Source organism: Centruroides sculpturatus, unplaced genomic scaffold, assembly GCF_000671375.1.
Source record: "Centruroides sculpturatus isolate CEXI.00-Female unplaced genomic scaffold, Cexi_2.0 scaffold865, whole genome shotgun sequence".
NCBI lineage: Eukaryota > Metazoa > Arthropoda > Arachnida > Scorpiones > Buthidae > Centruroides > Centruroides sculpturatus.
In genome coordinates, this window is record NW_019385157.1 from 229,749 (window position 1) to 256,270 (window position 26,522).

At 30.6% G+C, this 26,522-nt stretch overlaps 4 protein-coding genes across 5 annotated transcripts in view; 3 read left to right on the forward strand and 1 right to left on the reverse strand.

The window, feature by feature from the left end:
* Window positions 1-530: 530 nt before the first annotated feature.
* LOC111635562 (cholinesterase-like) lies at window positions 531-1,729 on the forward strand. The gene is made up of 2 exons (XM_023380560.1): window positions 531-1,284; window positions 1,692-1,729. The coding sequence occupies exons 1-2, from the start codon at window positions 531-533 to the stop codon at window positions 1,727-1,729; spliced, it is 792 nt and encodes a 263-aa protein (XP_023236328.1).
* A 193-nt stretch (window positions 1,730-1,922) lies between these two features.
* On the forward strand, window positions 1,923-3,225 carry LOC111635563 (acetylcholinesterase-like). The gene is made up of 2 exons (XM_023380562.1): window positions 1,923-2,572; window positions 3,051-3,225. The coding sequence occupies exons 1-2, from the start codon at window positions 1,923-1,925 to the stop codon at window positions 3,223-3,225; spliced, it is 825 nt and encodes a 274-aa protein (XP_023236330.1).
* A 4,580-nt stretch (window positions 3,226-7,805) lies between these two features.
* On the forward strand, window positions 7,806-17,439 carry LOC111635571 (acetylcholinesterase-1-like). The gene is made up of 4 exons (XM_023380570.1): window positions 7,806-7,951; window positions 8,039-8,145; window positions 12,361-13,828; window positions 17,209-17,439. Exons 3-4 carry the CDS (start codon window positions 12,369-12,371, stop codon window positions 17,387-17,389), a joined length of 1,641 nt encoding a protein of 546 aa, XP_023236338.1. The 5' UTR covers window positions 7,806-7,951; window positions 8,039-8,145; window positions 12,361-12,368; the 3' UTR covers window positions 17,390-17,439.
* An 896-nt stretch (window positions 17,440-18,335) lies between these two features.
* Window positions 18,336-26,522, reverse strand: part of LOC111635579 (acetylcholinesterase-like) — an 11,014-nt gene continuing 2,827 nt past the window's right edge. For both annotated transcript variants that reach the window (XM_023380575.1, XM_023380574.1), the window contains 2 exons: window positions 23,399-24,872; window positions 18,336-18,839 (listed from right to left, as the gene is read on the reverse strand). In XM_023380575.1, coding sequence (XP_023236343.1) covers window positions 18,665-18,839; window positions 23,399-24,864 — 1,641 coding nt within the window. In that variant the 5' untranslated portion in view covers window positions 24,865-24,872 and the 3' untranslated portion in view covers window positions 18,336-18,664. The remainder of the gene's footprint in view (window positions 18,840-23,398; window positions 24,873-26,522) is intronic.

Below are 26,522 nucleotides of genomic sequence, written 5' to 3' on the forward strand. Positions count from 1 at the left end.
TTAACACTATCCTCCTATGGAAAAATCTATTCGTTTGTTCTGCAGTGTTAAACTCTAGCATATGATATGAAATTATGATTGTATGTGTAATATTAGCAGAAAAATTGTTTCTCCATGTTTGGACTCGCATCTACAGTCTTGCAGATGTATACAGCGGAATGTTTGCATGTACACGAAACTTACTTGTGCATGTTAAATGAAGCACAACTAATTAATAGCGTTTTTAGAGACAAAATAGAAAGTGCACAACGCATTAATTTTATCAGAATATCATTATGCAAAAGCATGTTAATTTCAAATGAAGAGGTTAATTCGAATATAAGATATTATATCTATAGCATTGTCTCAAAATATAATTTGTATTCGACGAAATTTTAAATATCCAATATAAATAAGATTGTCTATATTTGTCGTTTTAATTGAATTCATTAATTAATTTTCATAATATATGATAAGGAAATATGATAAAACATATTTTTCTAGTTTAATAAACACTAACATTAATTTTTATTTATGCTACAGAATTAGAAATGAAGACTTTGTCAACAAGAATTACTTACGGAATGATCATTATGTTACAGTTCTTCAAAGACAGCAATAATTTTCCAACATTTGGTAAATTCAATAAAAATACAATACAGGTTTTGAACACTACACTTTACACATTTTTTAGCATTCCTTACTCTACACCTTCAATTGATGAGTTAAGGTTTCAAGAACCTCAACCAGTTCACTATAAAACGAATATTATATATAATGCAACACAGAAGTCACCTTCGTGCATACAAGATCCGTTTTTCCCAGTATTAGAATGGATCGATCGCAATCCTAAAGATCTCAGCGAAGATTGCCTCTATCTTAACATTTGGGTACCAAGCTCAAAGCCAGATAGAAAACCATTTGCTACCATGGTTTGGATACATGGAGGAGCATTTAGCATGGGATCTTCCAATATCAACCTGTTTGACGGCGCTGTAATTGCGGCAGTGGGAAACGTCATTGTAGTTACATTCAATTATCGCGTTGCTGCGTTAGGTTTCGCAAATTTTAATAACGAAGACGCACGAGGAAATATGGGCATGTTAGATCAAGTAATGGCTCTCAAATGGGTGCATCGAAATATCGAAACATTCGGAGGTGAAAAAAATTTGATAACTGTTTTCGACCAGAGTTCGGGAGCCATCCCTATCGCTCATCACATGATCTCGCCTCTTACTAAAGGCTTATTCAACAGAGTAATTTTGCAAAGTGGGAGCAATTATCAAGAACAGTGTTTTTCAACCTGTGGGTCGCGACCCCCAGGGGGGTCGCGAAGCTTTACACGGGGGGTCGCGGGTAAAAGAAAAAGACAAGTGTTTGTAGGTCCTATACTACATTAAAAAAAACTACAATTTCAGCAAGAAGGCTGTACTTGTTTATTATACAGTACAGTTGGTTTTTTGATTGACATTTAGGTCCGAATGATGGGTATCGCCTGGGAGGGGCCTGGGTGGGTACGGCCCACCCCAGAAAATGATTGCTGAAAAAGTGTTGAGCTGACTTGTAAAAAGAAGTAATAAGTAGAGAAGTAGAAGTGAAAAACCCTCATCCCCCAAAAAAAGGTCAACAGCACTCCGAACCCATTGTTATTATAAGAAGGAAGTAACATACTATACGTGTCTTAAGTTATTGTCGATTCTCCTCGATTTTAGTCATCAACAATAATTTCCCTCAACAGAAAGAAAATTAAATACATATTTTTTAAAATCACTGATATAGTTTTAATATGGCCCTAGGTGGGTCGCCAGAATTTTTTAACTTGTAAAGGGGTCGCGTATTCAAAAAGGTTGAAAAACACTGATCAAGAATATTATGCTGTGAATGCTACATTCAACAGAGAAAATACGGTCGTGCTTTCACAGGAAGTCGGCTGCAACGTATCTATGTTAACATGTATGAGAGAAAAGAGTGCATATGAAATTGTTGAAGCTGAAAAGCGATTGATTAAACGACAACGAACAATACTATATTATCATCCACAAGTCGGTCCTCCATTTCTATCTGACGATCCATTTTACGATATTGACGCCGGCAAATTTCATGATGTCGAAGTATTAATAGGCAGTGTAATGGATGAAGGCACACCTTTCGTTATTGCATTGAATCCATATTTAGCCATAGAAAACAAGCCAATTTTATCAAAAGCAGAGGCGAAAGATATTATGAGTAAATTTTACAAATTAACTGGAGAATATCTTGACCGTATTGTAAAGAAATATTTAGGAAATGTGGCAGAAAATGACTATTCAGAAATTCTAAAACAAACAATCAAAGATTTAGGCGACGCAGCATTTTCATGCCCCATATCACATTTAGTGGAAAGACTTTCACAATATGATCACACAGTCTACGTTTATAAGTTCAATCATACTCGAATCAAATCTCTGTTTAAAAGATGGATGGGAGTTCTACACAACGAAGATTTGCATTTCGTGTTTGGAAGACCATTATTAAAACAGAAAGATTACACCGAAGAAGAAGTATTGTTTAGCAGGAGAATTATACAACTTTGGACGTCGTTCGCTAAAACTGGGTGAGCTTTAGTTTTATAATGTGTGTTTCTAAGTTAGAAAAATACATAAAGTATTTCATTTGAAGCATTTAAATGTATGAAATATTGTATGTAGTATTTAATATACACAGTTTATTTATAATGATTTAAAACTTTACTTAATATTACGTGTTCTTTATTAATCAGGATTGACTATGAGAAACTGTTATAGATCTGTTTTCGTTACTAATTATCAAAATTTGAAACTGATTTCTATGATTACACTTTATGTAAAGTATGCGTATTTTATTCGATAGACAGCATTTTATAGCAAATTACATAAGAAATAATAATTATATAGAAATATTAATTATGCTATTCCGAAATTCTATTTTACATCAAGTATTTTTAAAACACTATATTACGCAATTTTATTATATGAATAAACTGTAATAATCCTTCAATAAGAAAACTCACTATTGTATAAAGATTTAAAAAATTAATATATTTTATTCACTAGGAAACCCACTTTCGATGAAATGCAGTTTGAATGGAAACAGTTCGATAAGCACCAACGCAACTTCCTTTCTCTGACTCTTGGTAAAATTCGTCCTATGAAAGCAGATTTGGAAGAAAATTGCAAATTTTGGAAAGAGCTACTCAGAGAATATACAAATAAAATGTACATGCACTAATTATAAATTTGGATTTATATATGGTTATATCTTGAAAAATTTAAGGTTTGAAGTTCCATTCACTCTTCCTACAGAAAGAACAATTTTTTTATATAAATGTAAACACTTTACCTTCGAAAATTTCAATAAAATGATAATATAATTTGTTTGAGTGTATAACTTTTTTTTCTTTACAATGAAATTATGATTGGTGTTACGCTATATCTAATGTTAAATAAAATACCAATGCGCAAGTAATAATGCAGAGCAATTTATAAGTTAATACTTGTCAAGGATTGAATATACACAACAGTAACAATATCTATCTATATAACCTATTGAACGCGTGTCCGTCCTGTCCGTCAGCGTAACTGTATGCCAAAAACGGGCACTAGTGGCGCCCTAGCGATGATTTTAAATTAACAATAAATTATTTTTATTTGTAACAGGAATTTATTATCTATACCACGGAATGGTATAATTTTATATGCCTTGATTAACCTTGCGCCGCACGTTTACAACATCCCGTGACTCACAAACAGTGAACGTCGCGCATTGACTCACAGGAAATTTGTTGAAAAAATGGCGGTTACATTTAAAATCGAGGTTTACAACCGAAGGTAAATAAACAAATTAAACTATTTTAAAGTTTTATAGAAAGTTTATTAGATAGAAATATAGATTTGTATGACGCGATTGGGTCTTTAACAGAGCTTCAGAGCATATTGACAGGAACAAAAAAGTCAAAGGAACCGTGCCTCATGAGAATTTGTAAAGAACACCCACAAAGGAGTGTCCCAGGCTACTAGTATAACATAATTTCAACTGATACATTACATATAACGCACTAAAATGTGTTTTAAGAGTAAGTGTTTTATATAATTTATGTAAATTGTAATATGATTATTGGCTTAATAATTCTAAAATTGTCCGTGTTTTTATAGATATTAAAATGACAGAATCGTTTTCAGATTTCGCCTGTTCTGTCCTTTTTTCGCATCTGCATTAATGTAGCCTTGGGCATCATATATTATCAGGCTGAAGGTACCGTTGTCGCCACTATAGTAATAATAAAGTATTTTAGAAAACACATAAATACATAGCATATGACAGAAATATTTGGCCTAAATTCACAGGCTTGTAGAATGTAGAAGATAAAATATCAAGGGATTTTTTCATCTAATATATATATATCGAAGTCATGAGAACTATATAATATTCTTACAGAAAAATAGGTCTTAATGCACAAGGAAATATTTAATGAAATATTTTTTATTTTTATTTATATAAATTTAAATTTATTGTTATGCAATGTGAAAATTACTCAATCTGTTTTTTAACAAAATGGGTCTTACTTAAACGATGTACAGTACGTCCCTTGACCTGTTGGTATTCTATAGATGCTTCTACAACACCCAAAAATTGCGTTTCTAGCTTCCTATTTTATTAAGTCCTGCCCGATGTGTTATGACATACTGTCAAAACTGATTAGTATCATAAAAAACTCGAGACAATCAGATATACCTAGATATATAAAGATAATGGGTTAAAAGTAATTAGACAATTATTATTCATGTTATAAAAATTCATAAAAACATAACATGTTATGTAAAATAAAAAGTATTTTGCTTATTTTTCACTATATATAAACATACATATATTACAGTAGGGTCTATCGACTTTCACACGAATTAACATTTCAAAGCGTATAACAGAATATACTTCTTACGCAAGTCTTCCACTTAAAATTTAATGTTACAATTAATTTATTTATTTTGAATGTACGACGACTTCTTGTTTTATACAAAAATTTCGATTTACAGTAAAATATAAATTTTTCATTAAGAATAGTCATATTTAAGTTACTCCTGTTACAGTTGATTTATTCTTAATTTTATAGAGAATAATTATATGTCAATGAAAAAATCGATTACTCTCACTAGGAATTTTCCTTAACTTAATTATAGTCAATATATTTGAATGTTCCTTACAAGTTCAAACTTTTATTTTATAACAACTATTTTCTGTATTATAGTCACTGTGCATTACTAATGTTATGCTAATTTGTTAGTAATAATTTGCATATAATATCGACATCTTGCAACAATGAATATTTATTATTAAAGAAGATTACACAATTTACCTTGTATTCCATTTTACGAAATATAATTAATAAATCGCATTTAAATGTATTGTGCTTACTTAATTACTGTGAGATCCGGAATTTTATTAACGAAAATTACGCTCTTATATTAACTAAAATTTTAATTAATTTACTTTCGTTTATGTAACGAATTAAAAAAAAAACGATCTTAGTCGGGAATGTGTAAACCTTCCGATCATAACTATCAACATCTATTGTTCTCTGCAGAACTTGCAGCTCATCTTGCAGAAAAGTTTATAGTTAACATCCAACTTTCGTCACTTGTTTTAGGACCCTGGAACACCTATAACCTTTAACTCATGAATATCCGATCACGTGGTGGAAATTCCCCACAAAAAGCTATAAAAGACAGTTCTTACCCCCTCTCGGGGGAGTCTCTTAACGAACGCCGGACCGACGACATCGCGCCAATTCTCCGAACCCGCCGAATTCTGATCTACGATCGTTGAGAACACATCATCGCCAAAGTCACGAACTTTTTATATTTGTGCTCACTGGATTAAAGACATCGTTTATTGGACAATTAAATATCTACACGGACTTACTCGTCACGGAACCTACAAAGAGGTATGAAAAGCAGAAAAACTCTCTCTCTCGAAATATTAAGCAGTTTAGAAACGCAATTTGTGTAGTCTTTTGGTCCACTTTGCTTATTTTAATAAATTGTTGTTATATTTGTTACAAAGGGTAGACTCCTTTACTCGATCACGCCCTTCACCTTATCGTCGACTCCAAAATTCTCTCCCTTCACTCGCCTGACTTGTCATCCTGACTAGTGACGCAAACCGGGAGATCTCTGACCTCCCCTGCGGTTCTCATTACATTTATAACAGACAAATGCTGGTTAATAAAGTTCAATAAACTTAATAGGCAAATGTGATATATGTAGAATAATCTGTAAAAAATAAAAATCGCTTTTTAATATTTATCAGATTAGTTAAATGTTAAAATATAAAATATTTTTGGGTGAATGCCTAATTATCGAGACTCGAAAGCCTGCTTATCTTATAATACAATCGAGAGCGGTTAATAATAATAATCATAATCAATGCCGAGCTCAAACGGTTAAAAATTAATAGTTAAAATTTGATACACAGTTAGGATATGACATGAGAATGCACACTAAGAAGAGATTTTTGGAAATTCCATTCCCGAGAAGAAGAAGGAAAGTGAAAAATTATTCTGAAGAACTCGGCTTCTACTGTACTATTTTGTATGCGGTTTTTTACGTTTTTGCGGCAAATCGAAGATATTTTTAGATTCATTTGAAAATTCTCTAATTAGCCTAGGAAGAGAGATGCCTTATTTTTACACCCGGTGAAAACGGGTAAGATCATCTATATAATTATAACGTTAAAACGTCTAATGACCAAACGAATAACCAATGACCAATGTAACACACTTTTCAAATTTTTGTTCTTCTACTGTACAATTTAAAGAATATTTTAAAATGTGTTAGATTGGGCAGTACGTGTGATAAACTCTTACGTAAGATAACCTTTGTAGTTATATAAACCAAATACTATAATACAATATAATGGAAGAATTAGAAGTACGAAAATAATCTAATATTCTTAATCATTGCTGTCGTTATTTTTTCCCGAGCAGCACTGGGCCTATCTGTTAGTTAAACTATAACTAAATAGTACGATTCTTCAATCAATGTAAACTCGCTCATAATTAAGAGTTAAAATTAAAGAAATAATTTAAAAAGCAGGCTAATTTATAAATTAAAAATGAATGAAATTACTAAAAATATTCAAATGATTTTATATTTCATTATCTTTCGTAAGAAAAAACACTAGCTCACTTTCTATAGTTTTGCCTCAAAGAAACGAGAATTGCAATTAACTAAAAAATTGTAATTAAAGTTTTAAATAATGCAGACAAAATTAATGCAAAATGAAATAAATAAAAATAAATAAAAATTATAAATATAATCATAAAAACTAAAACTAAATTAATACAAAATAAATGAAACTTGAGAATTAATTAAAACTAATAATAATAATTAAATTAATAAATCATTTAAAAATATTGTGTGTGTTAAATAAAACATAACTTTAAGAAAATAAAGGCATTTGAAATATCTAGAAAAGCTTAATTTTAATATGTATCAATTAAGCACCCTTTGACGTTATTTAAAACATTTCATTGACAAAAGGTAGTTATAATGGAATAATTCCAAAAACGTTGATTTATTTCGAATTCATTCATTCTAACATCGAAGGTTCTAAAAATCCTCCTACGTTACCTTAAAAATCGAAACCGACATTATTTTTTGGAAGAATGTTTAAAATATAAAGAATTATTAAGTAATTTAAAAAATTTTATAAATAAATATTTTTGAAAAATTTTTGCCTAGACGGTTAGAAACAACTAGTTGTGTAAAACACACAGATGTTCTATTTGATTCAAGTTTTCAGCTGCATCTATAGTTTTATGAGTCACACCGTCACATTCAGCTTCCTTGTACAATACATGTTATTGCTAAATTTATATTTGAATATAAATACGCAATAAATTAGTTGAGTTTAAAACTTTCACTTTTACGAGTATAGTAATCTCCGACTTCCTAAAAAGGTAATTTATTTCCAAGTTTAATTATGGAAAATGTGTATTATCCTTTTTTTGAATGTAATATTAAATTTGTACTTGTGTTAAAACTAGAAAGAAAAATTAAGCAAAATATATCCGTAAAATACAGTAGTAAAAAAACGTACTTTGCCTTTGAAAAGTCAAAAAGGGATTAATAAATTTCATAAAATACAAATAAGGTAAGCTATGTTAAAATTATTTTATTTCTAATAATTTATTCGAAATTTCTTTGATTTTATCTTCTGTGGGTCGCTACTGTCTCTGTTTCATCTGCATAATTTTTCATACATTCAGAATCAAATTAATATATTACTTTATCCCATTCTAATGTGTTAGTTTTATTAGGCTGCAATTTGAAAAAAAAATTGTAGGCCTATAAATTCCCACTGTCGTCTGTCTGTGGCTGTTAATCTGTCTAATTGACTGATTAACAGTCCTTAAACTTTAGAATGGAGTTAGATAGATGAAAGTCGAAACCAGATAAGGCTAGAAGGACTTGGATTAACTATATACGAACTTTCTGTTTTCACGGGAAGTCACCTTATTTCAATTCAAAAATTTTCCCATGTAAAGAGTTAGATGATCTGCAAGACTCTAACGCTGACAGATATCGTATGATGTACAGGGACATAATACTATTAATATGAGGCGGAAAGCAATATAATATGAGATGGAGAGCATATATATTTGAATTAAATAAATTAAACATATGATTAAAAATTGCAGCCAACATTATGACGATGTCACAATAAAATAATTGTTATTACTATGTTACCGCTAAAGCTCGAAAGTCGTTAATGTGCACATTACCTAGCTAATCTGCACATTAACTAGGGTGATCGGTTAAAGTTGCTAAAATTGTTCTATTTCTCAAATTACCTAGGAAATGTGCAGATTGTCTAGGTAATCTGCAAATTACCTACTAGGCACTCGGTAAAGTGAAAATAAGATCTTTGCTGGACCAACAGCAACGTTTCTGTACGCTTAAATTAACATAATATTCTTTATTTAATTTTCGATATCTAAAGAATCAAGTTAATACAATCAAACGATCAACAAATTAGTTGATGGAATCAATCATCAACCAGTTAAAAAACATAAAAAAAATCAAACGGTTTAAAATATTAATACAATTACGGAATTTATTATATAGAATTTCGGGATTTTGAGTATCTGTCTGAACAGAGGGGACCGAGACGACTTCAACGATACCCTACTTTTGGACCGGTGACGAAAAAAATAAAGTTATCATACTTTTTCTGGTGATCGCATGATATAATTGTGCAGTTAATGTTACCTATGGTAAGTAAAATGGCGGCTCGTCTCTGATTCCAGCAAACAGAAGAAAGGAAACAGTGGGGATGCACGTTCTAACCTAACCTAACCTAACTTATAATAAATTACCATAATTATTACCAACCAAATTATTAGGATAGGTTAGGTTAGATTTGAACGTGCGTCCCCACTGTTTCCTTTCTTCTCATTGCTGGAATCAGAGACGAGCCGCCATTTTACTCACATAGATAACATTATCCAATTGTGCTTACTTATTAGTGCAGTCTAATGATTGGTGACACTTTGAATTTCATAGCAATTGGTTTTTGCGACAAGAACACCTATTTGTTGTACATTTATTTGTGGCAAAGATCTTATTTTCACTTTACCGAGTGCCTAGTAGGTAATGTGCGGATTACCTAGATACTCTGCACATTATCTAGGTAATTTGAGAAATGGAACAATTTTCACAACTTTAACGGATCACCCTAGTTAATCTGCAGATTAGCTAGATAATGTACACATTAACGACTTTCGAGCTTTAGCGGTAACAACTACATTATTACTATGTTTTAACACGTTTAAACTACAATGTTATCTAATGTCTTTAATACTGTCTGTAATCACGATAGTTTTTGTCTTTCAGTTTGTAATTCGAATTGAATTTGCTTTAAGTATTTTACTTATTAACTGTAATAAAAGATATTCATTAACTATGTATGGCATTATCAAAAAATATGATAAAATATCAGCATAGAAAAAATTAAAGCAATGACAGAATATTTCAGTTATCTTTTCTCAATACACAGTATAACCTGTCTATCTCGAACCTGACGGGAACTAGAAACAGTTCGAGATAGACGGGATTCGAGATATGGAGGTTTTGAGAAAAAATTATCCGACAGAATTTGAAAAACATATTAAATATAATCTAAAAACGTAACACAAAGAATGATAATAAATTTCCATATAAAGAAGTTTTCGATATAACCATTTTTGAAGTACACACATTTAAGGGAGTCAGCCAATCTCTCTGTAAGAACCGGAATCGAGTACGGGGTTGCAATCTCCCGTTTTATTTTGAATTAGTCAGACCCTTTATGTCGTCTCACCACATGGCCGTTCCCATAAAAAAAAAACTTGGCAGATTCTTTAATGAGTGAGATTTAATTAACCTTTTTAGAGTTTCAAGACGAAATCGGGCAGAAAAAACAGACATTTTCAAATTTGAACTACTAAAATATTAACACTTGAATGAAATATGGAAACTTTTTCCGGATTTATTCACGTGTTTAATACTGTACGAAGAGTTTATCTTCAAGCTAAGAATATTTTTTATGTGGTACGTTTATTTCTTTTATAAATCCTATTGTTTTCTGATTTGCAAATTCTTACCTCACTTATAAGAAATTGCTTTTCTGTATATTGTATTAATTTCTCTCTTTTTTTAAATTCATACTATTTATTCACTTAAACAGATTTATTCAAAAGTTATAGTTAAATATATAAAATTACTTGTTCTGACTGATTAACTGATTAATTCATCATTTCCCAGAGCAAACCGCTGACCCTAAAGAGGTGAAATTTGGTACACAGTTAGGGTACGTCATGGAAACGCACACTATGACCAGATTTTTCGAAATTTCTCCGCGGGGAGAGGGAGAGCATTAAGGCTTAACCGGAAAAGCGGCTTCTACTGTACTATTTTAGATGTATTTTTTTCTTTTTTTTGTTTTCAACTGAGCTTCAGTAGTGTACACCGTAGGGTATTAAACTTTAAAGAGGATGAATAAAATCGTGTCCCCATACACAATATTATACATACATTCAGAAAAAACCGTCTGTTATTGCATTTCTCACTCTAATATCTGTAAAAATCTTGGTAGTGATGTCTTGACCGAAGCCATACTTTACCTCTGTTATATAATAAAAAAAGTAAAACTACGATTCAAAATACCAGCTATTTCGAAATAAAAAGTTTAATCTTTCCTACTTAAAACCCTATCTGTCTTTAATAATAAATGCTTATTATTTTACAAGTTATAATATGTAACTGAAAAAGTTACTTATCATGTCAGTCTGCACCTCTTTTTTTAAGAAAATTGTTAGTTATCGATAAGACAAAAAAAAAACATTTCAAAAAAAGGTGAGATGTGGAACTCATCCCAAATATATCGCAGACTGATAGATTTTTAAAATATTTTAAAAAGGATCGGTAAAAAAATAAATTTTGAAATGAATGTAATAAAATGTATAAAATAAACCGACGTCCAACCCCTTCCACTTACCTTAGTGTGGACGTCGTTTATGAACAGCACCATGTTTAAAAACTCATATTACGTAGTACTGTATATAGTTTGCTTGTGTTACGAGTTGTGTTTTTAAGGGCAAACTGGCCCATATTCGGGCGTAACAGACGTGGGGGAAAAACAGAAAACTCCGCGTGGCCAGCCTGTCTCGGCAAGGCGCGAACCCACAACCAAACTCCCAGTATTCAGGGAACGGAACCGCTTGGCCACTGGTTTTTTTTTCTTTTTTTAATAAACCTATTTGCAAAATTTCAGAAGTTCTCGACAAAAAGTACAGAAGTTATTAAACTTCAAAGAAGATGCTCGCTCACATCCATACACCCAAACATTATCTGAATTTTTTGCATTTCTCGATGTTTTAAGGTGTGCTGAGCCCATAAATGTAAATATCTAGGATATAGGATCATTTTTTGCCGGATCGCCATCCTTTTCCTTGTTATAACAGACGGGAAAGTAAAATGATTATAATAATATAAGTATATATAATAATATAAACGTTTTATAAAAAGTATTTGAATTATGGTACTTAATAATTATGGTACTGAAATTTTGCAAATAGGTTTATTAAGCTTTTACTAATACTTAAGTTTTATATCCTAATATAATTGAAGATTATTGTACTTCCCATATATATGCGTAATCTTAATTCAATCTGAAATTGAGCGCAGGATTTACTGTGTATAATTTAACTGTATTAATTTAATAATTAAAATCGATTATTTTTGAACTTCCAAAATAAAAATTTTATTACCTCGTTTAAGTATGAAATATACATATGAGTTTCTATTGATTTTTTTTTAATTTTTACAGGCAGAACAATGAAAATTTTCCATTTTATAGCAATTATTATTTCGTTGTTTAATTGCTACGAGCAAAACTCATTAATTGTTAATACAACATCTGGAATATTTAAGGGAAAGACCATGAATATTCAAAATGTAAACGTACGTGAATATTTAGGAATTCCTTATGCATTACCTCCAGTCAAGGAATTAAGATTTAAGAATCCTCGACCTGCACCATATTGTTGTCATATTCGAGAAGCTATTCATAAACCGCCCTCTTGTTTGCAAATCCTCACCGATTTTACTGTGAAATCAACAGAATTATTGCCAATGAGTGAAGATTGTCTTTATCTTAACGTTTGGGTTCCAGAACGTGAAAGGCAACAACAACCTTTATCAACCATGGTCTGGATTTATCCCGGATCATTCGTCATTGGATCGGCAAGTGATGAATTGTCTGATGGCGAAGTAATTGCAGCTGTTGGAAATGTAATCGTAATCAGTATTGCCTATCGATTGGGTCCATTTGGATTTTTTCACTTTGATGAAGAAGAAGCACCCGGAAACATGGGCATGATGGATCAAGTCTTAGCTGTGAAGTGGGTCCATAACAACATCAAAGAATTCGGTGGTGATCCAAATAAAGTTATACTGTTTGGACAAAGTTCGGGTGGCATATCTATTGCTAACCATTTAGTATCTCCTTTAATGGAAGGATTATATCAACGTGTTATAATTCAAAGTTTGTCAAAGTTAAGTGATAATCAAATATTTACTTCAATAAATATCTCTAACAATAGAGACATTAGTAAAATTATTGCTACAAATGTAGGATGTGCTAATGATAATTCTAAGGAGGCAGTAGCTTGCATGAGACAGTTGGAATCGTCGGACATTGTTTTGGCAATGGAAGATTACATGAATAGTATTCCAATAGGAATATCATTATTGCCCGAAATTAACAGTCCATATTTACCCGATAACATAGTTAAAATTCATAATGTAGATATCATGATTGGCAACGTCGTTGACGAAGAATCAATATTTTTGGAATTGTATCATCCTAAATTTCTGGAAGAGGAGAATCCAAAATTGAATAAATTTGAAGCTGAACGAGACATAAAGATGTATTTTAATAAAACTGATGAAAGAACAGATTTTCGGGTTATCTTCAATGAATATCTCGGAAATGTTTCTGATACTGATTACACCACTATTGTTAACAGAACATACAAAGCAATGGGAGATGGCCTTCGTCTTTGTCCTTCTTACTTCATGGCAGAAACTCTTACGAAGAATCGTAATCTTTATCATTATATGTTTAATCATAAAAGAAGAAAGTGTGGAAGACCGAAATGGACCGGTGTGGCTCATAGTGAAGAATTATATTTTCTGTTCGGAATGCCTTTCAAGAATCCCGAATGCTACACCTTAGAAGAACAAGATTTTTCTGTCAAAATTATACAAATGTGGACTTCTTTTGCAAAATACGGGTAAGGAAACCGTTAGCATTTTAAATTTTAATTCTTATTTTTTAATGTCGATACAAATCATACAGATGCTTACTTTTATTTCTTAACGATAGTATCACGAGACTTTCTATATAGTTAGAACCACTAATCCAGTTAAAATGAATGCTACTCCAAAGTATACTTTTTACGATTTGAAATTGATTTTATATCATAAAGTTGTATCAAAAACAACCTTCTAGACTATTATATAATTTCAAGGGACAGGTTTATAGGTCGGAAGGATTGCCCCTAAACCTGAAAGAACAACATAAAATTGATCTGAAAAAAGACGAAAAAATTTCATATTGAAGTGTTAATATTATCAAGTCATAAATGAAGCAAAAGTGAAAAATCCAGCAACGCGTTGCTTAACGTTTCTGGCATGATTTGGGGTGTCATTTGTTATCATATTTTATAAAAACTTTTTATATTTTTAACTATTATAAAATGGCAAAAAGTTTAATTTTGAGGGTAGAGATGGATTTTATAAAAAATTCTAATAACGAGTAAAATCGTCATTAAATACGACCATACTGGACATGCACACGACTTTTTTTATCTCTCCTCCCCTCGACCTTTAATTACCAAAATTTAACAGCTTTAATCCTCCTAATACATAAACCTGCCTTCAAAATTTTAGAAATTTTCGGCAAAAAGAACGTGTTATTAAGCTTCAAGAAAATACATACAGAAAAAACCCCGGAATTTTCTTTTCGTATATCTCGACGTTACAATGTATCCTGAGTCCGAAAGTATAAAGTCTTGGATAGGGGTAATTTTTTAATCTATCGCTGTTACTTTCCCTATTTTATATATAACAGCAGAGAAAGTAGAAAAAAGTAATAAAACAAAGGAATAATTCATTGGTGAAAATGACTGCTTTCCGCAATTGTAAGAGGAAAACTTTATATATCTGGACACTTTGGTTGTATCAAAGTAAAATTCGGTGGTAATTCAAACATTCAAATTTAAAAAGTCAAAATTTTTTTAGCTTTCTATGACAAATTTGATTAGTGGGCAAGTAAGATTCAATAACAGTCAAAATGACCATACTTGCGGTTCTAGTGTTAATTTTACTTGTAATTTTTACTATATCTTTATAATTATATAAGGGAGATTAGAACAATTTAGAAGCTTGACGTCCGGCTTTACACAGTGTCTGGGTAAAGTCGGACGCCAAGCTTGTAAGTTTGCCAAGCTTGCCAAGCTTCAAAATATATAATATCTTACGTAAAATTCTGATATAATAATTGTCAAAAATAATCCATGTATAAGGAGAGTAAACTGTAGTATAAAAATTTTAATGATATGTGTATTTTTAAAATATAAGTAATGGAGTTAATTCGATGCTTCTTTATGTTTTTGTGATTGGTTAGTTCTTTAATTTATCTAAGACAATTCGTGTTTTGTAGTATGCAAACAATTCACTGGGATATTTTCGTACATCACTTAACCCTTCTTTAGGGCGTATGAAGCAGAAATTTTTACTGAAGTTCTGACTTGAACTGATGAATAAGGATAAAGAATATACCTCAATCCATATTAATGTACAGTACTAACTTCTGAGGAACTTATCGATTGTTTGAGGAACTTCAATTACAGTATGTTGCGTCTATAATTGTCCGTAAAATGAAAATTTTCTGGAAATGAGATAAATTTTTATGAGATTATAGTGATTTTCATTACGTTTAATCTTGAATTTGTTCTTTTATTTTACTGGTTCACAAACATAACTCGAGAGATGATCATCAGTTAGCCATTAGAAGTATGTAGGGGAGACCGGGGCAACTTCGGAATGCGGGGCAAGTTTGTCAAGCGCTTTTTTTTAAAAACAAATTAAAAGGAGACTTTGGTTATAGGTTAGGCAGTTGAGTTTTATTGGTGGCTTGTTGAGTGTAGTGTTTTTATTGTTCTCCAACAAGCGTAGTTGAATTATCAAGCAAATTTTCATTTTCGTTCAATTCCATATAATATTTTTTTTCCATTTATATTGAATTGGCAGGTTTTGTTATAATTCCATGATAACGAAAGTTACTTTTCCTGTTAGAAGGATGTAACTTCAACTTATTCACGTGGCCAGATCGTGGCTTGGCATTCTGTTCTCAGGGTTGTACTTAATGTTTCGAAATCATGACTAGCGGGGTAAGATCGGCAACATAAAGCCACATTAGAAGCAAAGGATAAAAATCAAACAGATGATAAATGAAAACATGTTTGCATTTGTTATTCATGTATATATGTCTTTGAACTTGCATTTCGTTGTAATAATATTAAATGGGTGTTGGATTTGTATTTCTTTGTTTTAATAGTGAATTCCAACTTATACATTGTTAATAACATAATTTTATATACGTGCCTATCTTGCCCCATTACTGTTGCCCCTATACCAGGGGCAACTTTAATAAAAATAATTAAAATAATTACAACTTTACAAAAAGAGAGAAGTTGCCGATCTTGCCCCTATACCCGGGGCAACTTCGTCAATTTCTCTCTTCTTGTAAAGTTGTAATTATTTTAATTATTTTTATTTCCAAACTGATTTTAACCAGTTCTATAGTAAGGTAACATTCCAATAGACAATATGCAAAGCTTTTTTTTCAGTTTACAGCAGTATTTATTACACAAAATTTAAGTAAAGCTTAACATGCCGATCTTGCCCCGGTCTCCCCTATATGATATTTATGGTGCAGTGTCTATCGTGTGATGACGTTTAAAAGTGCAACTTGTTTCCTATTCGACTTGTCTAATCTATATCCTTTCAAATCATAACTACAACTAATTTTATCTGAAGTAATACTCATAAACTATAATTAATTAATCATGACTAAGAATTTATATATAAGAGAATACAGGTTAGGTCATTTTTATACCGTCGATTTTCTTTTAAAGTAATCCGTGCACTAGTGCGGAAAAACCACTGAGCACTGTGTAAAAACTACCAGTGTGAGATTGCATCACACCAAGTTCTTCCGAGGGAATCTTCCCCTCGACAGATCGTTGCCACATATGTTTAATAAATTAATTGAAATCCGATTGCAATTAAATAAAATAAGAAACGTAATTATGATCGATTTCGTATAATTGAAGTACTATTGCATTTTGTGTAAACCTATTACATTAAAACACATGTATATTCGTTTTCAAAATATTCGAAATAATCATTTTATAAATGTATTCTGTATGAGAATTATGAATTTTTTTTAAGACTTAATGATATTTAAATATTTATATCGCGATAATCACAAATTGTATATAATACAGTAATCGTGTTTAATGAAATGCTTATAATACACTAATTGTGTAATAAGTATTTAATAAACAATATCTAATGTTTTATAAATTATTTGTACTTATTATTTCAGGATACCTTTTTATCCTGGCATGGATACACCATTTTTACCGTTTGGTACGGAGAAGAACTCAATCGAAATTCGACTGGAAGACATGCAAACACGCAAAGACCCGTTAAGGAATATTTGCAAAGTCTGGAGAAATTTCTATCGATACCGACAATTTTTTGTGGAAGGAAAAGATCCTCATTAAATAGTATTTAAACGAGGATTTTTCCTAACGAATACTGAATAAAATTAAGTTTCCATTAATTTTCTAGTCAACATGATTAAAATTTTTCAGGAATTTCATTTTTTTATTGTAAACGGAATGGAATTAAAAATTAAAAAAAGTTTTATATCAATGACTATTTTTAAAATTTCTTTGTACTATTATATTCCTTTTTGAGCTTTTACGAGAAATTTTGTTAGAAAACTTTCTAGATAAATTATAAATACACAACGAGTAATTATTTAATTTTTAATCATACTTTTAATTTATTTAACTTAAAATATATATTCTCCACTTCAAATTAGTAGTGTCTATTTCTGCACATCATACTTTTCCTGCTAGCAATAGAGTCGTGCCGGACATCTATCTAACTCCTTTCAGGGAGAAAGCGATACCATTTTAAATTTTACCCTAAATTCCATTAGGCACGTTAAATGGTATAAGAGAACAACGACATTGTCACCTCGAGCCCACTGTATATTGTAAACGAAATTTCGATATACACTATGGTCCCCCATTTTTATTACATTTTCGTCGTAATTAAAGAAAAATAGCAAAGTTTAATCATAATTGATCGATTAAATTGTGAGATAGAACGCAATTTTGTAATCTATATAATGAAAGTAATTGAAATGTTTGAACATTTCGATTACTTTTTAAAATTTATTTATAGATTTACAATTAACAGGAAAAGAAAATTGTAATTGCATGCTTAATTGTCAATTATTTTGATGTAATATTGTAAGAGGTAATTCATAAATATGAAGCATACACATTACATTTTTAATGAAATTATTTATTAAATCATTATTCAAGATAAATACAGAAAATACTGCATTTAAAGTATGTATATTATAAAATAAATATAAAAATTATTTATGCACAGAATTGAATAAACAAAACAGTTAATAATATTTTCATGTAAAAAAACTATAACCAAACCTTATTAAGAATTAATTAGTAATTACCGAAACATATACTTCACATAACCTAACTTAAAGTTATTTTATGTGAATTATAAAATGGTTTATATACGTATTATATACAGGCAAAAAATAATTTTAAAACCTTTAACAATAAACAGTAGCAAAGAAATATGTAATTTATTCTATATTTTGGTATTGTATATAATTAGCTATATATTCACGTACAGTTAATGAATGTTACTAAATCTACATTTAAAACATAAGGCAAAGTAATTCTTAATTCATATTTTCTGGAAAACTCATAACACTTATACAAAGTAAGTAGACATTATCAATATAGATACATTTTACTGGTATATTCCTTCAGAAAATTCTTCCAATATTCGCACTTTTCATCTGTTTCAGCTTTCTCAAGATGGATGTTACCCAGAGTGAGAGAAAGTGAGTTACGTTCTTCTTTATTAAATAATTTCCATTCGTTTTCCATTCCTTCGTACGAAGGTTTGCTAGAAGAAACAAATAAAGATAATATTGTTACATCCATTTAGCGTCTAAATAAACCACAGTGGTTCAAATATGGTCACTGTCAAACGTTAAGGAAATTTCAAACAATATCAGAAATTGTTTAGAATTCAAAAGCATATACTGTCCTTAACAGAGCTTACAATAAAACATTGAAAATGCCATAAAACGTTATCTAAGAATTAAAAAAAAATTTTAAAACATCTTCCATGTTAAGAATTCCGTGTTCTTAAAATGGCGACTTGTTATGATCATTTCAGGACTATAGCTATTTAAAAGAATAATTACTAGCAGGTAGGCCCGGCATTGCTCGGGCAAAAATTACAATAGCGAAGATTAAGATTATTACGTTATAGTCAATCTTACCCGTTTTTACAGAATGCAAGAATTGGATTCCTCTGTTTCCGGACTAATTAGAGAATTTTTAGATGGGTCTAAAAATATGTTCGATTTCCAGCAAAAACGAAAATACTGCATCCGCGTCTTGCACGTCGCTTTCTATTAACAATTCCATTGTTACGTAACACTTCCATTGTTGACACTTCCATTGCTGATAGAAGTGTTAATCCTTTATCCTGTCTCTCTCCCCCGTGGGGAGGTATTTCGAAAAATCCCTTCTTAGTGTGCATTCTCGTGACGTACCGTGTTTCCCCGAAAATAAGACATCCGCAGAAAATAAGACCTAGCACAGATTTTGCTGAATTGCGAAATATAAGACCCCCCCTGAAAGTAAGACCTAGCGAAGTTTTTGTTTAGTCGTAACGGTCATCGACAGTTGGTTGAAAGTGGCCGTTGGCTTTTTGAAAGTACAGCCACTGATTGGTCAGCAGACAATCACGCCACACGGCATGATTTGCATAAGACTATGGCTTGAAAATCACAGATTTGCATAACGTTACGGCTGGTGATGGCTAATTGGTCGGCCGGGAATCATGACACATGACATTTGCATAGTGCTACGGTTCAGTAAGCACTAATTGGTCATCGAGTCCGATGTTGACGCTATAAAAAGGCGACAGTTCGACACACCGGATATACGTCACTCTCGTCTAAGTTCGGCTTGAAAATGTTTTAGCGCATTTTTCAGAGCAAAAATTAATATAAGACACTGTCTTATTTTCGGGGAAACACGGTACACTAACTGTGTACCAAATTTCAACTTTCAACTCCTAACCGTTTGGGCTCTGCGCTTATTATTATTATCATTATAAACCCGTCTCGATTAGATAGATTGTAAAACGGTTAAACACAATCGTTTCATTAATTCTAATACAAGACAATAACAGAAGATTGTTTTTATAGTTGTTTTTTTAAGGGGTGAAATAAACTACATTTCTAGACGCCTCCTTTAATAGGAGCTGGTTTAACAAACACACATAATTGGATAGATGAATGAAAAGATTATTAATTTAACCGCAAAATTGCAAACGTTTCTTTACATAGAGTTAATATAGGCTATATGAAATATATATAGTTTAATTATGCAACATTGTAGCTTATAATGGACATTTAATGGCCATATTAACAACTCCCGTGTTTGATATTTGAAGCAAAAATAACTCTAAATTACAGAAATTTTCATAAAGTGTCATACGGTTTATAATTACTATTAATTATAAAATTATCGAAATAATCGGTTTTTGGTAATTTACAACATTCATAGAATAAACAGAGAAAGAATTTTACCATAATTTTAATGTTTACGTTTTTAAAAAAGAGAATTTCTTTCTTTCTCGACATTTATTTGAATCACTTGGATAGAATGCATTGTGGAAACTTCTCTTATGCATATGCATTGGTAGTGCCTCCATTTATGAAAATCCTGCTGACAAAAACGGGGAAGCAGGCTTATGGCCATATTATGACCATGTCTACATTTAGCCGAAATAATTATATTAAGAAGATGCAATACCATTAACCGATATAAAAATTATAATTAGTCTGAAATTTTTCAAATTCATAAGCATGTATTTATGTATCTCGTGTATCAATTTGTATAGGAAGAAGTCTTTCAATTACACGTAACTAATAAGGTTTGACTTATAATTTCAGAAGAGACACCAGAATAACAATTTTTATGTTTATATCGTATTTTACCGGAGAAACACACATCAGCAAAGGATTATCATCATTTACTAGATGCTTCTGAAGTATTTTCTATAAAGCTAACATTTACATTTTGACTAATATAGATATTATATTCTGATTAATAAAAATGCAACATTTAAGATTAATTGTAACTTGTTTGATTATGCAAGACGAAGGTAAATACTGTATTTAATACATTTCTGCGGGAAAATACTTTTCCAAAAATTTTCGAAAACTATATATAAAAGTATTTAATATAATTATATATGTTAAAAATATATAGTATTTTGTAAATTTCCGAGAAATTATCTAGACTTACCTTAATTTTTCAGAAACTAATTTACAATAAAATTTTTATAAATTAAACCTTCATGTTGCAACATACATGTTATAATTATCACCAGAAACACTGTCCAATGTAATTATTACATGAGACAGTTTTTACGGGCATTAATACAATTTAATGTGTTGTAAAACGATTGCATAACTTGCTACATGTATTATTAGATGTGACAAAGCATGCGAACAAGGTTATTAAAAATTTATAAATATATAAATAATAATAGAGTAATATTGTTTACAAGAATAAAGAGTAGAACCACTTGAAACGATAATAGTTATCAAGTGACTAGTTAATTGTAAATGTAATTTATTCCATTGAAAAGTTCTTCGTAATTTATAAAATTAATTGACGATGGTAAACTAGGAAGCTAATGAAACGTCATTACGATTAAATAAATATATAATTTCGCATGTCAATAACCAGCATAAACAGTATAAAATTTACTCAACATGTATTTTACGTCATAAAAATGTTCGTTATAGCTTTATGCACAAGGTACCAGTTAGGGTTTCTCATTTCCCGGTCTTTTGCTTGTCCCGGGATAGAATTAATTATTTTTAAGGTATACAAAATATCTTGAAATCAAATGATATAATTATTTTCCATTTTTTAAAGTAATTTTAAAGTTCTGTAACCTCCAAAATCATATTAATAATGCTGTGTAAGGTCTATAGGCCTATAATAAAAATTACCTTTAAATAACGTAGAAATTTTCACAAATAGAAAAAAATTAATTAAAGTTTGCTGGAAACTGCATACAACAACAACAAAAAAATGTTTTGAGTTGAGTTAAAAATTAAAAAAAATGAACTTCTAATTTAGAAGGTAATTTTCGTTTTTTAAATAAAATATAATACAAAATATTGCAAACTTTTATAAGATTTTAAAAAGCAAAGATGGTCAATACTCCGATAACTCACTCTAATTCTTATTTTAGTAATGAAAAGTCTTGCCACCGAGAATGCCCTTTCCGATTCAATTGATGTGATTGGAATAGTGTTTAATGCATTTAAGAGAAGACAGATATTATGTGTTTTTTCACCTGTAGCCTGGAAGATTTCGAGTTCGTTTTCGAGGTTGTAATACTTCTTTTGCTCTCTAGTATTCTTCATTTGTCTACTTCGACTGCTTTAATAGAAACATCAAGCTTATAGCCCAATAATTCGTCAGTTAGTTTGTCTTTGATCATCAGGTTTATGAAGAAAAACTTCGTACTTACAGACATCGTACAACATGGTGTTACGCGTTATCGAAGCTATTGGGCATGGTTAAAAATTAAGACAGCATAAGCACAATTATTCCAGATATTACAGGTTCCAACAAGTAAAGAATTTTGAGAGTCATGACACAAATAAGCTATGTATTGATTATTGACCATTTGTGACATGCTATAATGAGCAAAAACTTAAGAAACTAATAAGTAGGTTTAAAATTGATAAATACAAATGTATTCTGACAGTTTATGAGTTAATTATGCTTTCTATTTGCAAAATTCCTCAACCTTAACACAAAATAAGAAAAAAGGTGAATTTTTAAGAAATTTGCGGGATTTCCCGGGGTTAAGAAAAATTTCCCGGGATATTTCCCGTGTTAAAAAAACAACCGGGATCCCGGGATCCGTTTGAGAAACCCTAGTACCAGTATAAGCATAAGAAATGTTTCGCGTCAGAAGTTTATTTTATAAAGCTGCGGAACCAATCATATTTGATCCTATATTGACGTCAATGCATCGTCATAGCCTAATGTTTGAGTGTTATATTGTTTTTACTTCGGTACGTGTGTTAGCAATCTTGCTTTTAGTTATCGGCTGTTAATTAGTTATTTATTAGCGCGATGGCATAATCTTTAATGTATCCTGGAGAAAACAGAGCAAGAGCGTTTATGTTTGTTACATTTTACAACATAACAGGCTTAGATAAGCAAATGTCTTCTAATGTTATGTGTTTATAGTTATAACGTTCGGTAAATATAACGTAAGTACGTCGTGCGCAAACGATGCAATTAAAAAATAAATTATATCGCTCGCGATACGAGGACTGTACAGAAAAATGCTATAAAATTGTAAATAATACAGTGTAAACTTACCATTAAAAACAATAACTTGAATCTTACCCTTTTTTAGCAAAAGTAGTCCACAGTTGCATAATTTTCTTGCTAAATGCAATTTCTTCTTTACTGTAAGAACGCTTCTTCAATAATGGCCTACCAAACACGAAATATGTTTCTTCAAAATGTGGTACTCCCATCCATTTTCTGATTTTAGATTTAACTCGAGTGTGATTAAATTTGTAACGATATACTGCGCGATCATACTGAGAAAGTCTATCAGCAAGATGAGCTATGGGACAATTGAATGCTCCATTCGCGACAGCCCTACATGTTTGTTTTAAAATTTTTGAATAGTCATTGCTTGATATATTTCCTAAATATTCCTCTACACAACCATCTAGATATTGTCCAGTTAATTTTAAAACTTTACTCATAATATATTTGCTGTCGTTTTTTGTAAAAGTTGGGTGGTTTTCTGCTGCTAGAAGGGGTCTCAGAAAGTAAAGAAAGACAGAACCTTCATTCATTACTTCACCCATCAAAACATCTACATCATGAAATTTACCAGCGTCAATATCGTAAAATGGATCGTCAGATAGAAATGGAGGACCGACTTGTGGATGATAATATAGTAATATTTGTTGTTGTTTAATCAATCGCTTTTCAGCTGCAACAATTTCATATGCATTCTTTTCTCTCATACATGTTAACATATCAGATACGTTGCAGCCGACTTCCTGTGAAAGCATAACTGTATTTTCTCTGTTGAATGTAGTATTCACAGCAAAATATTCCAGATAATTGCTTCCACTTTGCAGAATTACTCTTTTGAATAAGCCTTTGATCATAGGCGAGACCATGTGATGAGCGATGGAGATCGCTCCCGAACTCTGGCCGAAAACAGTTATCAAATTTTTGTCACCTCCGAAAGTTTCAATATTTCGATGCACCCATTTGAGAGCCATTACTTGATCTAACATGCCCATATTTCCTCGTTCGTCTTCGTCATTAAAACTTGCGAAACTTAATGCAGCTAGACGATAATTGAATGTAACTACAATCACATTACCCACAGCGGCTAAAGCGGAGCCATCAAAAACGTTCATGTTAGAAGAACCCGTGTGAAATGATCCGCCATGTATCCAAACCATGGTAGCAAATGGATTTCCATCTGGCTTCGAAGTAGGTACCCAAATATTAAGATAGAGACAATCTTCGCTAAGACTTTTAGGATTACGATCGATCCATTCTAATATAGGGTAAGGCGGATCTTGCATGCACGAAGGCGATCTTTTTGTTGCATTATATATGATAGTCGAATTGTATCGAGCAGGTTGAGGTTTACGAAATCTTAGCTCATTAACTGGAGGTGCTGCATAAGGAATGCCAAAAAATGCGTAAACAATTGTGTTTAATACTTTTACTGTTGTTCCTCTGAATTTACCACATATTGGAGAATTATTGCTTGTTTTGACAGATTGCAATATAATGTATATCTCGAAAATAATTATTATTAACAAAGTCTTCATCTGTAATTCTGTAAAATAATAAAAACGAGATTTATTTTTTATTGTCTGTATTAAATGAGATAAATTTGTATTATTTATTACTTGCTTTTCATATATTATTAGTATTAATCGTTCAATTTTATTAGCACGTCTAATTACAGAGAAACTAAACTGTTACTTTATATTCTAATATAAAGTTTTTATAAATAAATATTACTGACATTCGGAATTAAAAATTTTATGCAAACATCAAGATTTGTTTCGTATAAAGTTAATTAGAGCTGAGTTTAGAAGTCCTGCAAGATCTCACGTAAACATATATTTTAAAATTTGAAACCTATTTTAAAATATTATAAACCCAACCTGTACCAGGCCCTGTACACACTAGGCGTTTTTCAACGCGCGTTAAACGCTCGTCGAACGCCGAGCTAACGCGCGTTAGCTCGGTCAACATGATTAAAATTTTTCAGGAATTTCATTTTTTTATTGTAAATGGAATGGAATTAAAAATTAAAAAAAGTTTTATATCAATGACTATTTTTAAAATTTCTTTGTACTATTATATTCCTTTTTGAGCTTTTACGAGAAATTTTGTTAGAAAACTTTCTAGATAAATTATAAATACACAACGAGTAATTATTTAATTTTTAATCATACTTTTAATTTATTTAACTTAAAATATATATTCTCCACTTCAAATTAGTAGTGTCTATTTCTGCACATCATACTTTTCCTGCTAGCAATAGAGTCGTGCCGGACATCTATCTAACTCCTTTCAGGGAGAAAGCGATACCATTTTAAATTTTACCCTAAATTCCATTAGGCACGTTAAATGGTATAAGAGAACAACGACATTGTCACCTCGAGCCCACTGTATATTGTAAACGAAATTTCGATATACACTATGGTCCCCCATTTTTATTACATTTTCGTCGTAATTAAAGAAAAATAGCAAAGTTTAATCATAATTGATCGATTAAATTGTGAGATAGAACGCAATTTTGTAATCTATATAATGAAAGTAATTGAAATGTTTGAACATTTCGATTACTTTTTAAAATTTATTTATAGATTTACAATTAACAGGAAAAGAAAATTGTAATTGCATGCTTAATTGTCAATTATTTTGATGTAATATTGTAAGAGGTAATTCATAAATATGAAGCATACACATTACATTTTTAATGAAATTATTTATTAAATCATTATTCAAGATAAATACAGAAAATACTGCATTTAAAGTATGTATATTATAAAATAAATATAAAAATTATTTATGCACAGAATTGAATAAACAAAACAGTTAATAATATTTTCATGTAAAAAAACTATAACCAAACCTTATTAAGAATTAATTAGTAATTACCGAAACATATACTTCACATAACCTAACTTAAAGTTATTTTATGTGAATTATAAAATGGTTTATATACGTATTATATACAGGCAAAAAATAATTTTAAAACCTTTAACAATAAACAGTAGCAAAGAAATATGTAATTTATTCTATATTTTGGTATTGTATATAATTAGCTATATATTCACGTACAGTTAATGAATGTTACTAAATCTACATTTAAAACATAAGGCAAAGTAATTCTTAATTCATATTTTCTGGAAAACTCATAACACTTATACAAAGTAAGTAGACATTATCAATATAGATACATTTTACTGGT